The sequence below is a fragment of the Trichomonas vaginalis genome, chromosome II, assembly GCF_026262505.1.
Source record: "Trichomonas vaginalis G3 chromosome II, whole genome shotgun sequence".
NCBI classification, from domain to species: domain Eukaryota; phylum Parabasalia; order Trichomonadida; family Trichomonadidae; genus Trichomonas; species Trichomonas vaginalis.
The window spans coordinates 19505909-19524456 of record NC_067204.1 but is presented as its reverse complement, the minus strand read 5'-3'; the positions used below and the strand labels follow the sequence as shown (position 1 = coordinate 19524456).

At 31.1% G+C, this 18548-nt stretch overlaps 5 protein-coding genes and 3 pseudogenes across 8 annotated transcripts, besides 3 other annotated features; 5 read left to right on the top strand and 3 right to left on the bottom strand.

Annotated features, from left to right (window-relative positions):
- Positions 1–11277: part of a mobile genetic element that runs on past the window's edge.
- On the top strand, positions 2207–3083 carry TVAGG3_0573390 (uncharacterized protein; the record flags this gene model as incomplete). Its single annotated transcript, XM_051238874.1, has 1 exon — positions 2207–3083. A coding segment is annotated over one exon (877 nt), but the record flags the coding sequence as incomplete, so codon positions are not given.
- Positions 3243–4136, top strand: TVAGG3_0573380 (keratin-associated protein family; the record flags this gene model as incomplete). The annotated part of the gene is made up of 1 exon (XM_001297968.1): positions 3243–4136. The coding sequence occupies one exon, from the start codon at positions 3243–3245 to the stop codon at positions 4134–4136; it is 894 nt and encodes a 297-aa protein (XP_001297969.1).
- On the bottom strand, positions 5347–6592 carry TVAGG3_0573370 (integrase core domain containing protein family; the record flags this gene model as incomplete). Its single annotated transcript, XM_051238873.1, has 1 exon — positions 5347–6592. A coding segment is annotated over one exon (1246 nt), but the record flags the coding sequence as incomplete, so codon positions are not given.
- On the bottom strand, positions 6962–8692 carry TVAGG3_0573360 (annotated as a pseudogene). Its single transcript has one exon. A coding segment is annotated over exon 1 (1731 nt).
- Positions 9640–10353, bottom strand: TVAGG3_0573350 (uncharacterized protein; the record flags this gene model as incomplete). The annotated part of the gene is made up of 1 exon (XM_051238872.1): positions 9640–10353. A coding segment is annotated over one exon (714 nt), but the record flags the coding sequence as incomplete, so codon positions are not given.
- Positions 11082–11720: a mobile genetic element.
- Positions 11721–13559: 1839 nt separating this feature from the next.
- On the top strand, positions 13560–14894 carry TVAGG3_0573320 (annotated as a pseudogene). The gene has a single exon. A coding segment is annotated over exon 1 (1335 nt).
- Positions 14895–15392: 498 nt separating this feature from the next.
- Positions 15393–16025, top strand: TVAGG3_0573310 (protein of unknown function, DUF4106 family; the record flags this gene model as incomplete). The annotated part of the gene is made up of 1 exon (XM_051238871.1): positions 15393–16025. The coding sequence occupies one exon, from the start codon at positions 15393–15395 to the stop codon at positions 16023–16025; it is 633 nt and encodes a 210-aa protein (XP_051096695.1).
- Positions 15393–16025: a mobile genetic element.
- Positions 16026–16478: 453 nt separating this feature from the next.
- Positions 16479–17620, top strand: TVAGG3_0573290 (annotated as a pseudogene). Its single transcript has one exon. A coding segment is annotated over exon 1 (1142 nt).
- The last annotated feature ends 928 nt before the right edge of the window (positions 17621–18548 follow it).

The following is an 18548-nucleotide window of genomic DNA, read 5'->3' as shown; positions in this document are numbered from 1 at the left end:
AAACAGCTAAAAATCAACTTCATGAACAAATACAGGGAATAATAGATTCAAAAGTTCCAGCAAAATAAAAGTTTAAATATATTTTTTTATTCGAATATAAATGAGAAGACGTTTCACTAGTCAAAAGAACACTAACGCAAAAGCAGAGATTACGGTTGGTTATAACGTAAATGATGATAAATCACGAATTATTCAAAATGTTAAAGTTAATGTTAGCCCTGAATTAACAAGGTCAGCAACTCAACCAAATTTATTAACTCGTGACTTACCGAAGAATGAGGAGAATGACGAAAACCATGAGAATGGAGACCCAATCATTTTATCTGAACCCGGTAAAGAACCTGTTGAGATTCCCACTTATCCAACATACCCACCACCTCTTTCATCAAACATCGAGAACCCATATAAAATAGACATTAATTCTGAATTAATGAAAATTTACCGTGATATAATAATTAATAATTATGATTCAATAATAAATTTAATTGATCAATCTGGTTTAATTATTTTACCTTATGAATCATTAATTCACATTATCGCCATTCTTTGTGATGTTCAAGATTCAGACGTTAAGATTCAATTTTTCATAGATGATGAGGTTTCATGCTGCGGAACAGTTGCAAAAATAAATCTTATAAAGGATATTAGCACAATTAAGATAACAAAGAATGGAACAACAACTGAACTTCATTTAACATATAATGATATTTATAATAAAATAGTTGATGAATATAAAATATCACTTGAAAAATTCTTTGTTAAGGCTATTTAATATTCAAGCATTAACATTATCGAATAATAATCCTTTGAATCATAATCAATAATAATTGACCTTTCACCAGTTTCTATCGTTTGTTTTATTTCTTTTTGTTCCCCACTATCCGGATCGGTCATTGTAATTGTTTTTGTTATAGTATCAGCTTTATCTTTAACTTCAATCTTTTTTCCATCGGGATATTTAAACCAAAATTCCAAAAATTTGATATTGTCAATCTGTTCATATTTTAATCTATCAATTACATTTTTAATACCATCTGAAAATCTTATGAAATGGTCATTATATGGGTTTGATTGAACTAAATTTGAATGAAGTGAAATATAACCTGTTGATGAATATGACACTGACTCATATTTTCTGAAAACACTAAAATTTATAACATGAATGAATTTCTTATTCGTTGAATTTATGAATTCTTGAGGTAATCTTATTCTAGTTTTATTTATCACTGGAAAATAACGCTTTACCATATTTTTAATCGTAATAAAAATGTCAATTATCAATATTATTTCGAATAATAACTGTGAATTAAATTTAACAGTTAGCGGAATTTATAATGTTACTCTCGTTTCTGTGAGTGGTAAATTTAATCCCATTCTTTTAGACCCTTCAGATTATATATCATTTATTAAAGATGACCATGAAAAAACGTATGATATGTATATAAATAATGTGATAGCGAAATGGGATATTAACACGATTTTAAGTTATTTAAATGAATCATTTATCGTATGGTATGAAGAAAATTTTAAATCAAAACCCGATAAACTTTTTGAACTTGATGAAATAAATAACCTTATTAAATTCCCGCTGAAAATTAAATTTTGTACTCCTCATCTTCGTTCATTGTTGGGGATATTAAATTTTGAAAAAGATGTTGGGGATGTTTTGTATTCTGACACTGGTTCCAATTTCATTTTAATCAAATGTGATAAAGTTAATACCCCAATGAGATTTTCACATCAAACATTAGACCCTAACTCTTACCCATCAATACAAAACATTTTATCCATCAACTTAAACACATTTTCTTTATCATATCCGTTTCAATTATCCGGGAATTCATTTATTCTTCATTCAAAAGATTTATCAAATATTAAATTTAGAATAACTGACCTATTTGATTGTGATTTAGAATTTATGAATGAAATATTATGGCAATTTCAAATAGAGAAAATAGCTGATGAGATAACGGATTAAATATTTATTTTTAAATCGTAATAAATGATTAAACAACAGCAACTTAAGGCGCAAAGCGCCCAGGTCCTTCAGACCATTACATACGCCACATATGCATATAATTCAAAGACGGCAGAACAAACGCAAAGGTTGAAATATGGAGATTTGGAGATAGTATTGAAAAATGACCATTTCAAATTCGTTTGCAAAGGTGGTGCAGTGATATCAAATATAAAAGAAATTTTATTTATGAATTCAAAAATTAAAGGAATAACGGATGATATAACATCAATTCCACCAGAAGAACAGAGATATTACGCATTAAATGCATTTCCTAAAGTTTTGAAGATTGGAAGATTTAATTTAAATGAGGAATTCATAGAAGGTTTCCTAAATGACATAATGAAGAAAGCATATTTAGTTTATGTGGATAGTGAGTTAAATAAGAAGGTAGATAAGGAATATGTGGATAGTGAGTTAAATAAGAAGGCAAATTTGGTTTATGTTGATGAAAAAGATAATGAAATTAAAGAAAGGGTTGAATGGTATCATGAATGGACATTTGAGACTTTTAAAGGTAAAGCTGATACAGGATGGGGTTCAGGATGTTTAGACCTTAAAGCAGATAAAACTTATGTTAACGATGAGTTAGAGAAGAAGGCGGATAAGGAAAAAGTTATTTCATTCATTAATACTGAGTTAGCAAAGAAAGCTGATATATCATTTGTTAATGAAGAAATAAAACAATCAGAGGTCTATTTTACTCCACCATTTTTAAATTTTATGAAATCATCAGATAAAACCTTTGATATAGATTCTTTTGAATGGATATGTTTCGATGGAGTGACCATGTATTTATTTTATACAGCTGGAGTGCTTTATTATTTTAAAACAAATGATTTTAAAAACTATGAATCATTTACTCCATCTGTTTTGAATCCTGATACACGAAAGCCAATCATTAATCCAAGAATTTTATATGTTGAATATAATAACGGTAAATTTATGGGAATGATAATGGTTGAAGATGATTTTTACCCTTGTTATTCATTCGATTGTATCCAATGGTTCAAATGTAATTTAAATCAAGATGCTAAATTTAAATATCCAAATAATCCTATTAGATGCGTTAATAATAAATGGGTACTAATTTATGAAGTCAATCAAATTTTCATTAGTGAGGATGGGATAAATTATTATATGTTTAGTATGATGTCATCAGATTTGGAAATTGATTATACAAGTAAGTGGTATTACATTAACAACATGTATTTTATCCTACAAAATGATAAAATTTATAGATCATCTTCAATACCACAAGGTCAATTTGAACAAATTTTTTCAAGCTGATGGAGACATTGAAGCTTTATGTTATGGATCAAATGTTTATGTTCTCGTTTCAGGTGAAATGGTCTATTCATATCCTGTAAGTTATAACAGACATATTTATTTATCACAGGATTTATCAAATTGGGAATTGATTTATTCATTCACTCCAAAACTTACTCGAAATTATAGATTTACTAATTTATTTTATATTGATGGGTATTTCATTGCTTTAGGATGTGGTGATTTAGTAAACATCAGTAGTGATGGAAGAAACTGGTCTGAAATCACAAAATTTCAAGATGTTAGAAAAGCAATTTTCAAAAATAATATGTTAATATTGATAACAAGACCAGTTTTAAATACTCACCCAAATTCAATATTATATAATAAATTCAATATTCATAATGGATTAAATACAATTCTTGAGATGATTTACCCCATTGGTTCAATATATACATCAATGAACTCAACAAATCCAGAAACAGTTTTAGGTTTTGGTACTTGGGAACAGATTGTAGACAAATTCTTATACTGTGCTAACTCTTCAAAACAAACAGGGGGTTCGAAGAAAATTAAAGAAGCAAACCTTCCACCACACACTCATACAGGAACTACAAACTTTTCTGGCGACCATAGTCACTCATTAAGAGACCACCCATTATACAACTCAGAGTATGAAGCTGGTCATGACGTTTTATCTCCATCTTATAACGATTCAACAAAAAAGACTTTTCGACAAACTGAACCGGGAGGAAATCATTCACACGCTTTCACAACAAATCCAACAGGCTCGGGTGAAGATTATATGCCACCATTTATGACTGTATTCGCATGGTATAGAGTTCAATGAACGCTCAATGTTTGTGAAACAAACTTTAGAACGGACTGAAAGTCCTGAGCTCCAAAAGAGCGAACGGCATAATTTAAATTTTTATTTTAGTATAAATGAAGATTCTACCATATGGTGTTATTGGAAGAGATAAAGATGGAAACCCAATATTTGATCCAAAGTTAAAATTAAAGTTACTGACAAGACAACAACTTGAAAAGTTGCTGAAACCAAAACAGGATGAAAAATGAGAAAATGAGAAAATGAGAAAATGAGAAAATGAGAAAGAAAAAAATTTAAATTATGCAATTTTAATTTTATCATAAATGACAAAATTAATTAAGCCAACTATTTCTAAATTAATGATACCAATGAAATCATTTCATGGAGTACTTATCCCAGGTTCTTCACAATTAGCCGGGGCAAGTGTTGTGACTCAAGGTGGAACATTAGCGAATCCATTCAAATTATTAACTAAAGATGAACTTAATAAAATGATGATAAAATAACTGATAACAAAATTTTATTTTTATATAAATGGATACCCCACAAGCTCAAAATTTACCACGAATCATAACAAGGGAGGAAATGATAAAAATGATGTAAGAACAAATTAAAAACAACAAACCACGAAAACCGAGAAGATGTGGTTATGTAGTAATGATGGAAAGAAGATGAGGAATAAAAATTAAATTTGGATTGAGTTTAAAAATTCATCTTTATTAAATTCATCTCTTCCAATCAATTTATTTATTCTATTAAATTCTTTTATTTTTGCTTCACTCAGTTTAAAGATTGAACGGTAAGTTTCTAATTTTTTGATTATTTCTTTCCTCTCTTTATCGTTTTCAGCCCCACCGCATTGCGGCTTCTTTTTGTAATAGCATATTTTTGATTTAATTCTGTTTAGTTTCTTTTTATATTCATCGTCTGGACTCTGAATCTTAATTGAATCAGGACTCTTGGATGCTTTGTTGTCACCCATTTCTTACGAAATAAAAAAATTAAATATTATTTAAATATAATGGAGTAATAAAATAAATCGGAATTTCTATTAATTTATTGTCAACTTCAACTAATACATTACCGTTAATATATCTAACAAATTCAGCTATTGTGTCAAATCTTCGTCTTCTTTTTGTCATTGATTTATCAGTTTTTCCATAATCGAGATGAATCAAAACTTTATCCCCTTGTTTAAAATTCATGAGCCCCGAATTAATTTGTTCACGTTTAACATCATTTAACCTTTCCATTTGCTTTCTAATATATTCCCATTCTTTTGAAATATCATTTTTCATTTCCACTGGTTTCATGTTTATAGTTCTATGCCATGTATTATTGTAATAATATACTAACTGCTGTATGATGGAGTCATGATTTCCATCCCAGTATATCTGACCGTTAACCCCTAACGCATCTCTAAGAGTTCTCATTACCGCATCAACTATTTTATTATGAAACGTATATGGAGAGGATGAAAAGTAAAAATTAATTTGTGGGAAATAATGAGTTATAGCTGCCTGAAATCCTTTATCACCATCACCCCTGATATTATCTACTCTTTCATGATCTAGTAAGTATTGAATAGCTCTTCTTGTTTCCTGTTCTGTTTTCCCTTTCACCGGAATGCAATATAAATATCTAGTGTTAATGTTAATGGCAAATAAATAAGTAACGTTTCCTTTTGAATATTCCAGATGATCGATTTCGTATGAATATGGATATGGAGCAAATGAAGGTCGACTAAATTTTTCCTTTAACGGTTGAATTTTTGGGTCAATTGGTTTATTTAATATCTTGAAATCCTTTTTAAAATCTTTTTGCTTCTTTAATGTTTGAAATGGATATAATAAAGTGACTGATGAAGGATTAACTGAAGGAGGAGGAGGTACAACTGTTGGAGGTTTTGGTATTGCAAGTGATTTAATTTTATCTGCTTTGATTTTGGATGATGAAGTTTTGGATTTCATTCCTCCTTTCATTAATTCTGGATGTATTCTATTCATTTGTTTTAAATATGCTGTATATAAAGGTTTGATATACTTTCCCGCTTCGAGTTTATGTTGAAGGATGAATTCCAAAAGTTGATCTTCATTTAAAAGTCGGGCTGAATATGGTTTAACTAATGAATCATAAATTAAAGCTTGTGCATCATTTATGGTCTGAAGGACCTGGGCGTTTTGCACCTTTAGCTGTTGAACATTTGCTACTTTCTCTTTTGGTGTTGTTTTCGGCTTTTTCTTCTTTGGCTTTTGTTCCTTTGGCTTTTGCGGCTCGGGATTATATAATTTATATAATTCATCAATATCTTCTTCTGTTAATACTTTATTTTTGAAATCTTTCAATTGTTTAAATTGTGATTTAGTTTTTCCCTTTGTATATTCATTATTTTTAATTTTGTCTTTAATTTTAGAAATTATTTTATCATGATATTTCAAAATTTCATTTTTATAATACTGATAATAATAATCCATATCATCACCCGTTATATTGTTATTATGTTTTTGGAGATATGCTTTTAAATCGTAATAATCAAGAAAATTTTGATTAAATACTAAATCATCAATTAAAATTTCTAAATCTACATTATCCATTTATATAAAAATAAAATAAATGTTTTAGGGGTGCCCACCTCTTTGAATCATAGTATCAAAACCATTATTTACATATTGAATCACATCATTAACGGTTCCTTTTGTCTCTTCTGTGGCATTTTATTAAAAATAAAATTTTAAATTCACGACTCAACCCCTACGTTTTTAAATTGTATTAAATAAATGGCATACAACATCCATTTTCACAACATACAGCCTTAGTGTGTGCTCCTGTTAATGCAGTCTTACCGATTGTTAAGCGAGTCATTGACCCGTTTTTAAGTTGTAAATTAATATTCTGACCATCAAATATCACTTTATCATTTATTATATCCAAATAATTTTTAGGTGTTAATTGTTTATTTTGTCGTAAACTAACACCTTTCATTTTTTGTGCAATCTTTTTAAAATCACTTCCATCAATTGAACCGTTGAATGATGTATAACACTTGGGGCATAAAGCAACCATGTTATCACCTTGTTTCTCAATTGCTAAACCCAATAACTTCTTCTCATGTGCTTTTTCTTCAGCTTTATTCTTTAATTTAGGTTTAAATTTCTCATCAAAACAGAAGAAATCAAATGGTGCGAATTTGAAAATGTTTTTATCATAAAATTGTTTATCGGTTACAATTGCTTGAAATGCTTGAGTGTTAGGAAGATTTGGGTCGCCAGCAATAGCCCAATAAGATGAATCAGTATCACCTTCAATGAAATGAAAACGATTAACATTCATGCATTTATACATAAAATCATAAATGAAAACCAAATACCAGTATTTAGCATTATCTAAAGTGAAGAATGCCTCTTGTAAACATGTATCACATCTATAAAATCTATCTTTGAGCATCACTTGATACGTATCCTCTCCTATTTCTCTTATGTTTTTAAACTTATTTGACATACATGCAACGCGTGCCTTCTGTGCATTCATTATTTTAGTCTTTGCGTAATTTTGTGTATTCATTGCATCGTAACCATATGATCCATTAAGTGAAATCTTGCAAAATAAACTTTTTCCTTTATTTCCTTCTAATTCAGCCTTTTGTCTTTCGTTCATAAATTCGTTCGCAAATTCATTAAAACAAGTGTTTTTAGTAAATGTTAAAATTGATTGAATATCATCGATGATAAAATGAAATCTGTCTATTAGATACCAAAGATAATAAGAAGAAAATGGTTGATATTTGTTGTGTGTTGATGCTAACTGAGTTAATTTCCTCTGTTTCTAGTCAACTGGTAGATTGTTTGATTTCATGTAATTATACATAAAACTACCAATTGTTTTTTCATCTGTGATAATATCTAAGTTTCTTATTATCGGTAAAAAGTTTATGTAATCATTAATGTATTTTTCATCAATGTGACCCTTTACTTCAGCCACGAATAAAGTATTTTTCTTTCTAATAATTCCCAGTGCTTTTGCTTTCTTTGTTGCTGTATCATAAATGATAACACCATTCAATCTTCCCGGCATATACATTTTATGGTCAGTATATTGAATGAAATCATGAGGATTAGATGAAAATGATGAAGGATATAATGAATTAAAATCAACACCAACGAAATGAGTCATAATGTTGGTGGTGTCCTCATTTGATACAGTTTTAGTTTCTGGATTATATGCAAGTTTATTAATGCGCGTGATTCCTTTAAGATTTACTCTATGTTGAACATTTGATAGACCACCAGTAATTCCATTACGGAGAATGTGATAAGCTTCAACTGAATCTAAAGTCATTGGTAAATTATTTTTAATGCATAATTTCTTAAATTGATTCTTAAACGTTGAACATCTTCATCTTTATTTGATTTTACGACATTGCAATAACAACACATTAACTGACAATTTTCTTTGGTATGTGGTTTTTCATTATCGATTCTATCCAATGTTGGTTTATTTGCATATGTAAACGCTTTACCACACATTTTGCATTTAGATGAAAGGATTAAATCGTGATAGTATTGAAAATCATCCATTGAAACATTATTTTTAGTATCCCTTTCTGCTTTTTCATCTTGTTTCTTATATGATTCAATTTTATATTTCCAATACTTTTTCGTTAATTCAAAACTTGATTCTATCTCTTCCCAGGATATTTTTCATTAGGATTAAAGTCTTTATATGCTAAAGCGTAACGAATCATTGAAGCATTCGATGATAAAGAAAGATTATGAAGCGTGTCAATTTTATAAACAAATGTTTCTTCAATAATTTTATCGATTGGGTCAATCATAATTTCAACATCTTTATTGCAATAATGAATAAAATATTCTAATCTATTCTTAAAATTTTTAGCATCATTGAGATATATTTGATAATCACTATCTGATATAGTTTCTTGAGTTAATGCTGAATAAAATGAATCTTGAGTGAATGGTTCCACTTTATATAATTCTTCTTCGTAATTTTCCCACGTGATGAATTGATAAGGGAAAAAGGATTTAACACGTGATTTATTGTTTCCGAAATCTTGAGTGAATTGGTCTAATGTCCCACCCGCTATATAATTTCTGATGTCAATAAATCTCAATTCATATGGAACGTTTGTTTTCTTTACAATGATTTGCTTAAATTGTGAAGATGAACCCAGCATTGATTTTATTTTCCATTTTGCAGTGTTTAAATCACGAAGAATTAAATTTAAATCAAACTTTCCCGAATTAAAACCTATGATATTCACTTTATTGAATTCCTCATCTAGAAGTTCTTTAAATGCTTCCTTCTGTTTTTCATTTAATGTATGAGACAAAGTCCCCACCGTTTGCGGCTTCAATAATTCATTGTATTGTTCAATATTTGATTTAGCAACTAATGAACAGGTTGAAAATAAAAACTCAATCCAATCAGAAATAAAAGAATCACTCGAAGTTAAGCAAAAATTCCTCGTATATGTTTTATCATTTAATTTAACCGTTGATGATACCATGAATGGTTTTAAGTAAGCATTCAAAGTTGCACACTCAGAAAGTTGTAATTCTTCTTTAGTCTCTAATGTTTCAAAGTCAAAAGTAATATAATATCTTGTCGGTTTATAATATTTCTGCAAATTGTGAGCTAATAACCACTGATATATCTTCTGTTTCGTAATATGTGGTGCATATGGTTGCTGTGTCTTTTGCAACTGAACGTCTTGAATTAATCTTCCATTATTTTCTTTACATTTCTCACAATGCTTTAAAAATCTTCTTTGGTTTTTCCTTTCTGGATCATCGCGGATAGAATAAACTTCTTCTTTACAATATGGACAAACTTTATAGCCGGTGAGTGCTTCAACGTCTGTTATTCTGTCAGCGTGAAGTTTTCCACATGGACTCTGTGTTAATAAAATATTTACTGTTTCAAATTCTGGATCTATCATTATTGATTCCACTAATGGAAAGTCTACCTTATTTATGTCCACGTCTTCTGGTTGAGGATCACAATAATAGAAATCAATATTAACATTTAACATTCTCGCTAATCTCTCACTTTCTGATGAAATGTCAAACCCTTCATATGCATCTATTGCTTCATTTAAATAGCTTCTACGAGTTTTAGGATTAACACCATCAGGAATGTTATAGAAGCGTTTAAATAACCTTCTACCTTCTGCTCTAATTTGATTATCATTCATTTTAGCTGTTCCGTTTTTGTTCATTTATGTAAGAATAAAAAATTAAAAAATAAATAAAAATAAAGTTTATTTTTTAAAGCCCATAAAATGAATTAAGAACACATAAATTTTTATCATCTGCGACGTGACGAATACATTTTAATTTACTCAAGAATGCGTACCCTGATACATTAAATCTAATTCCTGTCTTATTTAATTTCACAACTTTGAAAAGGAATGTATGAATAGCTATAAAATGATGAGAAGATGTTTTATGGGTTGCTTCCGTTTTTTCTGAAATAAATGAATAAATATAATGCTTATACGTTTTCATATCTTTTATATTCTTAATAACGAATGGTATAGACCTTTCACTTCGTCTTCCTTCGGTGCTGTTCTTTCATATGAAACATTATTGGTATCTTCAATAATGAAACCACAATCACACAAAATTTTATAGGTTCCAATGGTTTCTTTTGATATTTTATCTAATAAATCAAAAACTTTATCAACACCCGTGCATTTATTTAAATAATAATTTGTGTAAATATCATGATCTTCTTTCTTAATCGTATTTGTTGCATATGTTACATTTTTCAGTGCTTTTTTGAATTTTTCAGAATCTAAAGGTGGTGAAAGTAGGATACAGGGGTATTCTTCATTATCAATAAATTGTAACTTATGTTTACGAATAAATTTAGTACCTTCTTCTGAAAGTGTTTCGTCTATTTCACCATCTAATAAATTTTGTGTTGATTCTGAGACATAATTTTTATATCTTTCTTCATGAGATTTCTGAACTTCTGATTCTGAAGCTGGGATATTCATTAAACCCTCTACTTCATTTTCATTATATTTTTCAACTTCTCTTAATTCCTTAATTTTTTCATCTATTTCATCTCTTATTTTTTCAGTCTTTCAATTTCATCGTATTCATCATCTTTAATTCGTTCTTCATAATATTCGGGAAAAACATCAGGTTCTTTAGGTTTTTCTTCTTCAGATGTGGGATATAAGAAATTTATAACATCATCTTTATTCATTTTTCCATCATAATCTAAATCATTTAATAACTCGGCAAATTTTTGACAATTTCTTAAATAATATTTATCAACTTCATAACCCACCTCCTCTAATATATCCTTTATTTCCTCGTTTGTGAATCCTAATTTTTTAACGTTGTTAGTTTTGACGCTCATTTCATACAAAATAAAAAATAAAATAATAAACATAACTAAGTTTTAATTTTTCGTAAGACATGAATTTTTAAAGTTTATTTTTTAAAAAAATTATTTTTTATTTCATTATGGTAGTTTATTTTTTATTCATGAAAATAATTATTTCTAATTTCTTTTACTCTCTCGTATATACTAGATTTAAAGAATTCAGAACATTTCCCATAATCTCCTAAATGTTTTCTTATCCCTAACGTGTGCCAGTTATTATATGAAACTGAATAAACTTTATCTTTATCTTTACACCTTTCATCACTTCCAATATATTTATATCTCAGTTTTGATTTAGCATTTTCATATTCATTAGCGTTTAATAATTCACAGTCTTCCTTTTTAAATTGATGTTTAAGATATTCAGGATTTAATACTCTACGTTTATATGCTCCTAACTTAGTTCTAAAGGTTTTTCTACAAAATTTAGGAATTCCATCCTCTTTAATGTCATCAATGATTTCCATTTCATTATTTTCAATTTCTTCTTCTCGTTTATGAGGTCTTTGATTATGACTCCATTGATTCCATGAAATTAAATATTCTTTATCATTATATTTATACCTCATTAGCTTATTTTGGCTTTCATATTCATTTAATAATTCACAATCTTCATTTTTAAATTGAAGTTTAACCCATTCAGGATTTAAACAATGTTTACTTAATCGCGGAATATCTGACATCATCTATATATAGCTTCTTTTATAAAAGATAAAAAAATAAATTATTTTAAAATTAATGTTAATTTTTTAATGATTTATAAATAAATATATTTTAATGCATCGTCTATATATAGATGTAACAAAAAAAAAAAAAAAAAAAAAAAAAGGTAGTGGGGCTTCCAGGCACTTCGTGCCTTCTAGCCCTGAAGATGTTTAGTATAAATGAAGTTCTTATAAACCGGAGAAAGTGTCATATAAACATCTGTCATTTTACTCAGAATTTTACTCAGAATTCAATAAAAATATATTTTAGGTGAAGAGGTTAGATCTAACCCGATATCTAACCTCTTTTCTAACCTCTTGAATTTTACTCAGAATTCGACAAAAATATATTTTAGGGTAGAAGGTTAGATCTAACCCGATATCTAACCTCTTTTCTAACCTCTTGAATTTTCATGAAATTTACACCAAAAATAATGTTTAGGGTAGAAGGTTAGATCTAACCCGATATCTAACCTCTTTTCTAACCTCTTGAATTTTCATGAAATTTACACCAAAAATAATGTTTAGGGTAGATGGTTAGATCTAACCTTCTACCCCATATGTCCTTACTGAAAAAGTATGTGTTCCATCTGTCAAAAACCGCTTTTTAACTTCACTTAAAATGCCACGTAAGCTACGTAAGAATATACGTAAGAGGAAGAGAGCATTGAAACATCCAATAGTAAAACTGACACCACAACAACAGTTGCAACAACAAATGATGAATGACCCCACTATGTTGCAACAAATGTCAAGCAACCCTATGCTTTTAAACCGAGTTATTGGTGCACAGAGTGGAGGTTTAAGAGCGGCACTTTTAGCGAAAATGGCAGGCTATGGTGGAGCTGCAGACGGAACAGCTTATAACCCTCAAGTCAAATGAATTTGAGTTCACTCAAAAATCAAATAACAGATGTCAAAAAGTCAAACATAGACATACAGAAACAAATAAGTGAAAACGAAAAGAAACTAGAATATGACGACACACAAAAAACTAAATGAGTTAAACGTAGAGAAAAAGAAGAAAGAAGAACAACTGAAAGAACTAAGTACAGAGGAATATGCGAAAAAAGTGTCAGAAAAAGCAGCAGAAGTAGCAAAAATGGAACAAGATGTTATAAATTTGAAAAACCATACTACTCAATATAAAACTACTGAAAGATGAAGAGATAAACAAAAAGCCCTGAAGACATATATGGATAGCGATGAGTATAAAAAAGAAGTTGAAGCAAATGTAAAGGCAGAAAAACTTTTACAGTTGCAAAACCAAACCGTACAGTATGAAAACTTAGCACAAGAAAGTAAAAATAACGACGCAGCCATGCAAAAGGCAATGAAAAGCGCAGAATATATAAAAGCTAATAATGACTGGTTAGATGCCCAAGCAACGCTAAAGCAGCCCAACTTATAGGTCAATAAGGACAAAAATACAAGCGGATGAAGACAGTTCAAATGAAGCTTTAATGAATGCTGACTTTAAGAATGCCTTCGAAGCTCTTCATAGTAAGGTGAAACTAGTGAACGACTTCTCATCTGGAAAGAAACTGAAGTCTGAAGGTTTCGACAAAGAGTTAAGAGAAGTAGCACAAAATATGACGAAAATAACAGATGCAGCAACGAGACAGGCAGTTCAAAGTGCCTATGACGCCGTTAGAGCAACTGTTGTGGAAAGTCAAGAAAAAGAGTTACAACAGACCAAAACAGACCTAGTAAATGCTTCTTAAGAACGAAAAGTCAGGTAGGACATTATGCTGCAGATGGAACATATGTGCCAGCTGGTGGAACTTATATACCAGCTGGTGGAACTTATATACTAGCTAGTGGAACTTATATACCACCAAACCCTCCAAGAGAAGCACCTGCACCAGGACTACCTAAAACATTTACATCGTCACATGGACACAGACACAGGCATGCACCAAAACCAACACAACAACCAACACAACAACCAACACAACAACCAACAGTTCGAAACCCTGCACAACAACAACAACCAGAGCAAGGACAACAACCAACACAACAACCAGCACAACAACCACCTCCACAACCAGCACAACAACCACCTCCACAACCAGCACAAACAGAGCAAGGACATAAAAGAAGTAGAGAACAAGGAAACCAAGAATTCTTAAAAATGCTTAAGGAAGGTTATGGTTACCCAGATACTCTTGACTTTAGTGACAGATATAAAGAAGCTATTAGAAAGTTCAAGGAAGGAAATACTGACCCGAACCTATTTAGCTTTATGGTTCAGCACCAAATGGGATATAATTTCAAACCTGGAAAATACAAGCTCGCTAAGGGATATGATTTAATAGCATATCATCCAAATGACATGGATGAATTTACTCCGAGATATTTGGTGTCAGAGATAAATGATAATTCAACTATCTTCATGAAACGCGTAAAAAATATAGACGGAACGAAAGAAGAAAGGTTATGAATGCGGATGACTTAATAGGGAACTTGTTAAAAACGGTCTCGGAATATATGAAATGCCACCAGATGAGGTACAAGAAACTCAACAGGAAGAAGTTCAGATACAACCAGACATGGAAGAAATAGTTCAGCAACAACAGCTAGAAGAGCCTGAAGGAAACGAACAAGTCCCTCCTTTGGAAACTAACTTCATAGAACTAGATGAAGATTTGGAACAGTCGAAAAATCTTGACCCTCAACAAGAGTATGCGGAGAATATGAAATCTTTCCAAGAGTCTAAGAAAAATTCGGCTGACATAGTAGAAGAATATCGAAAAATGTTCGCCGACATACAAAAGACTCCAAATCAGATGAAAATATTCAGCAAAGAATGGAAGAACTGAAAGAAATGTACGCAAATACAACAATCCTTTTTACTTACGAGCATATAACGTTCAATCTTTGGATGAACTCGGTGAAATAAAAGGTTAAATTTCAACAAAACATATAGAAATGAACATTGTTAAAGTTCATTCAGAACGTAACCAATATGGAAACAAACCTACTTTTGTTTCTGCAGACTATGGAACTACAATGAGATGGGGTCATAAAGCTAATCCGGATAGGTGGTTCATAAACTTACAACCACAATTCCAAGAAGTTGTAGACGCAATGGAAGTGAATGGTGAACCAGATATAGCTGGTATTTTCAGCGCGCTTTAATGCCATTGAAGATATGAAAGATGCAGATATTTTGAACCAGTATGAAATGAACATGGCTGATGGAAATATAACACCTGACGTTCTAGAACATTTATCTCAAAGAACTACACAGAACCATAGAGATGGTATATTTGGTGAAGAGTTTAGAAAGAGAGTTAGGGAGAGAGAAGGAAGAGAACCTATTGTACATGACCTTGCAAACGAAAGTTTGCAAAATGTCATAAAAACTTACTTTGCAAACAATGAATCGAGAAGGGATGAATATTTAAGAAAACTCAAATGGACAGTACCAAATGAAATGTTAGTATTGAAAAACATGTTCCTTGACAAAATAAAACCAACTACAGAAATAAATGACGCAAGACTGGAACATTGGGTAAAAGCTTTCCCATTCACAAAAGATATTATTGGTTACATGGAAAGAAAACCAGAATGGCTACAAAAACATATATTTGGAAACGAGCTTATTCCATATGGACAAGCTATATTTGAAGAGCTTGACCGGAAACTCAGGAAAGAGTCATGCAAACAATACGCGAAGACTCAAATACAAACTATGACAAAAATCTTTCTAGGATATAGGTTACCTGAGATGGGCGACCAGAGCCAAAGGCAAAAAGGACATGGGAAATTTACAACATACTAGGTGAACATGAGGCAAAGATGCAACAAAACTCAGTCAGGAAGAAAGTAAAGCTTGGTACGAATGGGTTCTATTATGACACATAAATCCAACTATTCTATATTTTTACCCATATGAAATGTACGCCGCTCAGAATATTACGCCAACAGTTTTGGATGCATGAACGGAAATGTTTCTGAATGGTATAACGAATGCGACAATGCCATTAGAAGGTCAGAAATAGTTCCTGGAACTTACGAATATACAACTGCTGTTTCTTATGGAAACGTAGGTGAGTTTGGTGAAGGTTCTTCAACAACAGTAATATTGCTTGCGACAGTTTCACATTATTTCTATTGACAACTCATTCTTATACGTGGAACAAGACATTGAAATAAAACCTTCTGCCAAGTTGTCTGACAAGAAAGGTTGCAATGGAATTTTCTATGTCGGATACCAATATGCTCCAGAGTTTTCATGGATATAAGATATATTCTAACTCTGACTTAGTTCAAACAGTAACATGGGCAAACTATGAATGGTTTGCTTTGAGAAACTCAGTACAACCACAAGCTAGAGAACAAACAGACCAGTATGCAACTATTGAGAAAATAAGAAGACTTGACCCTAACGTTCCAGGAGTTTATGTAACCTTTCTGAACAAACTGCAGCAGCAGTAACCAAAGTAAAACTGAAACTTAGAGTTCCTTTGTCATCTTTCCTCAATCTTCAGGTTTTTAAGATACTTGCCAAACTGGGCAGGAAAAATTCTATTGAACTTACTCCAAGCAAAAATAACTTAGTCATTGCACCAACACAAGACCCATTCAGCATTACTGTAACTGAACTGGTGGAGCCAAGTTCTGTGACTTTTGCAAGACAAAGTTGACTTAGACTTTGGTTTCTCAAACCTCAACACTGAAGTAAACTATTATTTCAATGCTGCTGGAACTGCTTGGACCCAGTTAAGTTCACATGCGAAAAATTTGAATGCAAGAGAATATAAAGCAGACTTGCCGTTTATATGTTGGACCCAGATTTTCAAATGCTTTAGCTGCCAAATATATTGCAGTTCCACTTATGTTCCCTATACACCAAATATCTGTCAAAGACTTTGCAGGTGAAGTTGGAAACCAAAGTGCTGACCCAGGTGCAAGAACAGATATTGCTTTAACAACTGCAATGAAACATGCAGATACTATTTGTACTGTTCAGACGAACTATAAATGACTATTCTTGTTTCTACAACCCTGGTATTAAATATCATATAACATAGATGGCAAATATTATCCAAGAGAAGAATATTCTACAGTTGAGGATATGAGGTCATACAACTTGACATTAGATGCTATGAACTTTAACAACAACTTCACAACAACCATTAACCCTGAAATGCAAAGTTCTATTATGCCATATGTGAAAGTATGGACTCATACAGGAGGTCAAAAAACTCAATATACAAATGGAGACCGTTCAAACTTTTGGCTTGGCATTCCATTTGCTGACTCAGAAGACTTTATGGGTGGTATTTCAACTGTTGGTACAGTTCAAATACAATATACTGGTGACAGAGACGGTCCAGATGAATTGAAAGCAAAGAGTTTACAAAACCAATAGCACTTTTCACGAAATGCTTTTGAAGATTCGTTCGATGAAACCTGCTGGGGCTCCTCAGATTGGTATAACGACAGCTTCCATCGAGCAGATTTTGGCAGCAGGTCAGTAAGTTGTTCTTGAACTGACTTTCTCCGTCAAATATTGACAGTACGCCAGTTTTGACATAATATTGTATTATAACTTTCCTTAGTAAATCGGTCAGTTTTGAAGTTATATTTTTGTCTGCTTCAAGAACTTTCACCATCTCGGTTATACCAACTTTCTTTGCTTTATGAAAATATTTTGGTTCAGCAAAGACTGCTATTCTATAAACATTTTCCATTGTTTGTGTAAAGAACTATTCTGTCAATGTATTTGTATTGTTTGTGTGTGTAAACTTTGTTTTGCTTCAATTCAAAGAGATATCCGAATAGTCCATCTTTTTATTCTAAGTAAAATGTCATGTCCGAAAAATAGAAGCGTAAGTGTTTCAAAAGGTTAATGGCGGTGGCAGATGTGAAGTTAAATTCACCAACTCAAACAAACAGTCAAGTGTTGTTGTCAATGTCAAAGACAGAGATGTTGAAGTGGGGAAACCATACGAAGACGAAGATGGTATAACAATTGTTCCTGTAAAAGAACCAACATATCCTGAAGTTAGCAGAGACTTAAGTTCTGTTGCAGATATTCGAAATGACTACCAAAACTGAAAGACAAACTAAAACTCAGGAGAAGATTTGTCAAGCTTTAAGTATATGTTAAACTTGGTCGAACACAACCCTGTAAAAGTGAACTCATATGTCATCGCACCTCATGAAGTTTTGAAAGAACTATTGAAACTTTGACAGAGGCAGACGATATAAACATCAAAGAAATAGAACCCGACATTAGTTGCTGTGGTGTTTCATATAATGTCATTGACAAGATATACGTTATGAAAGGAGGTGAAAC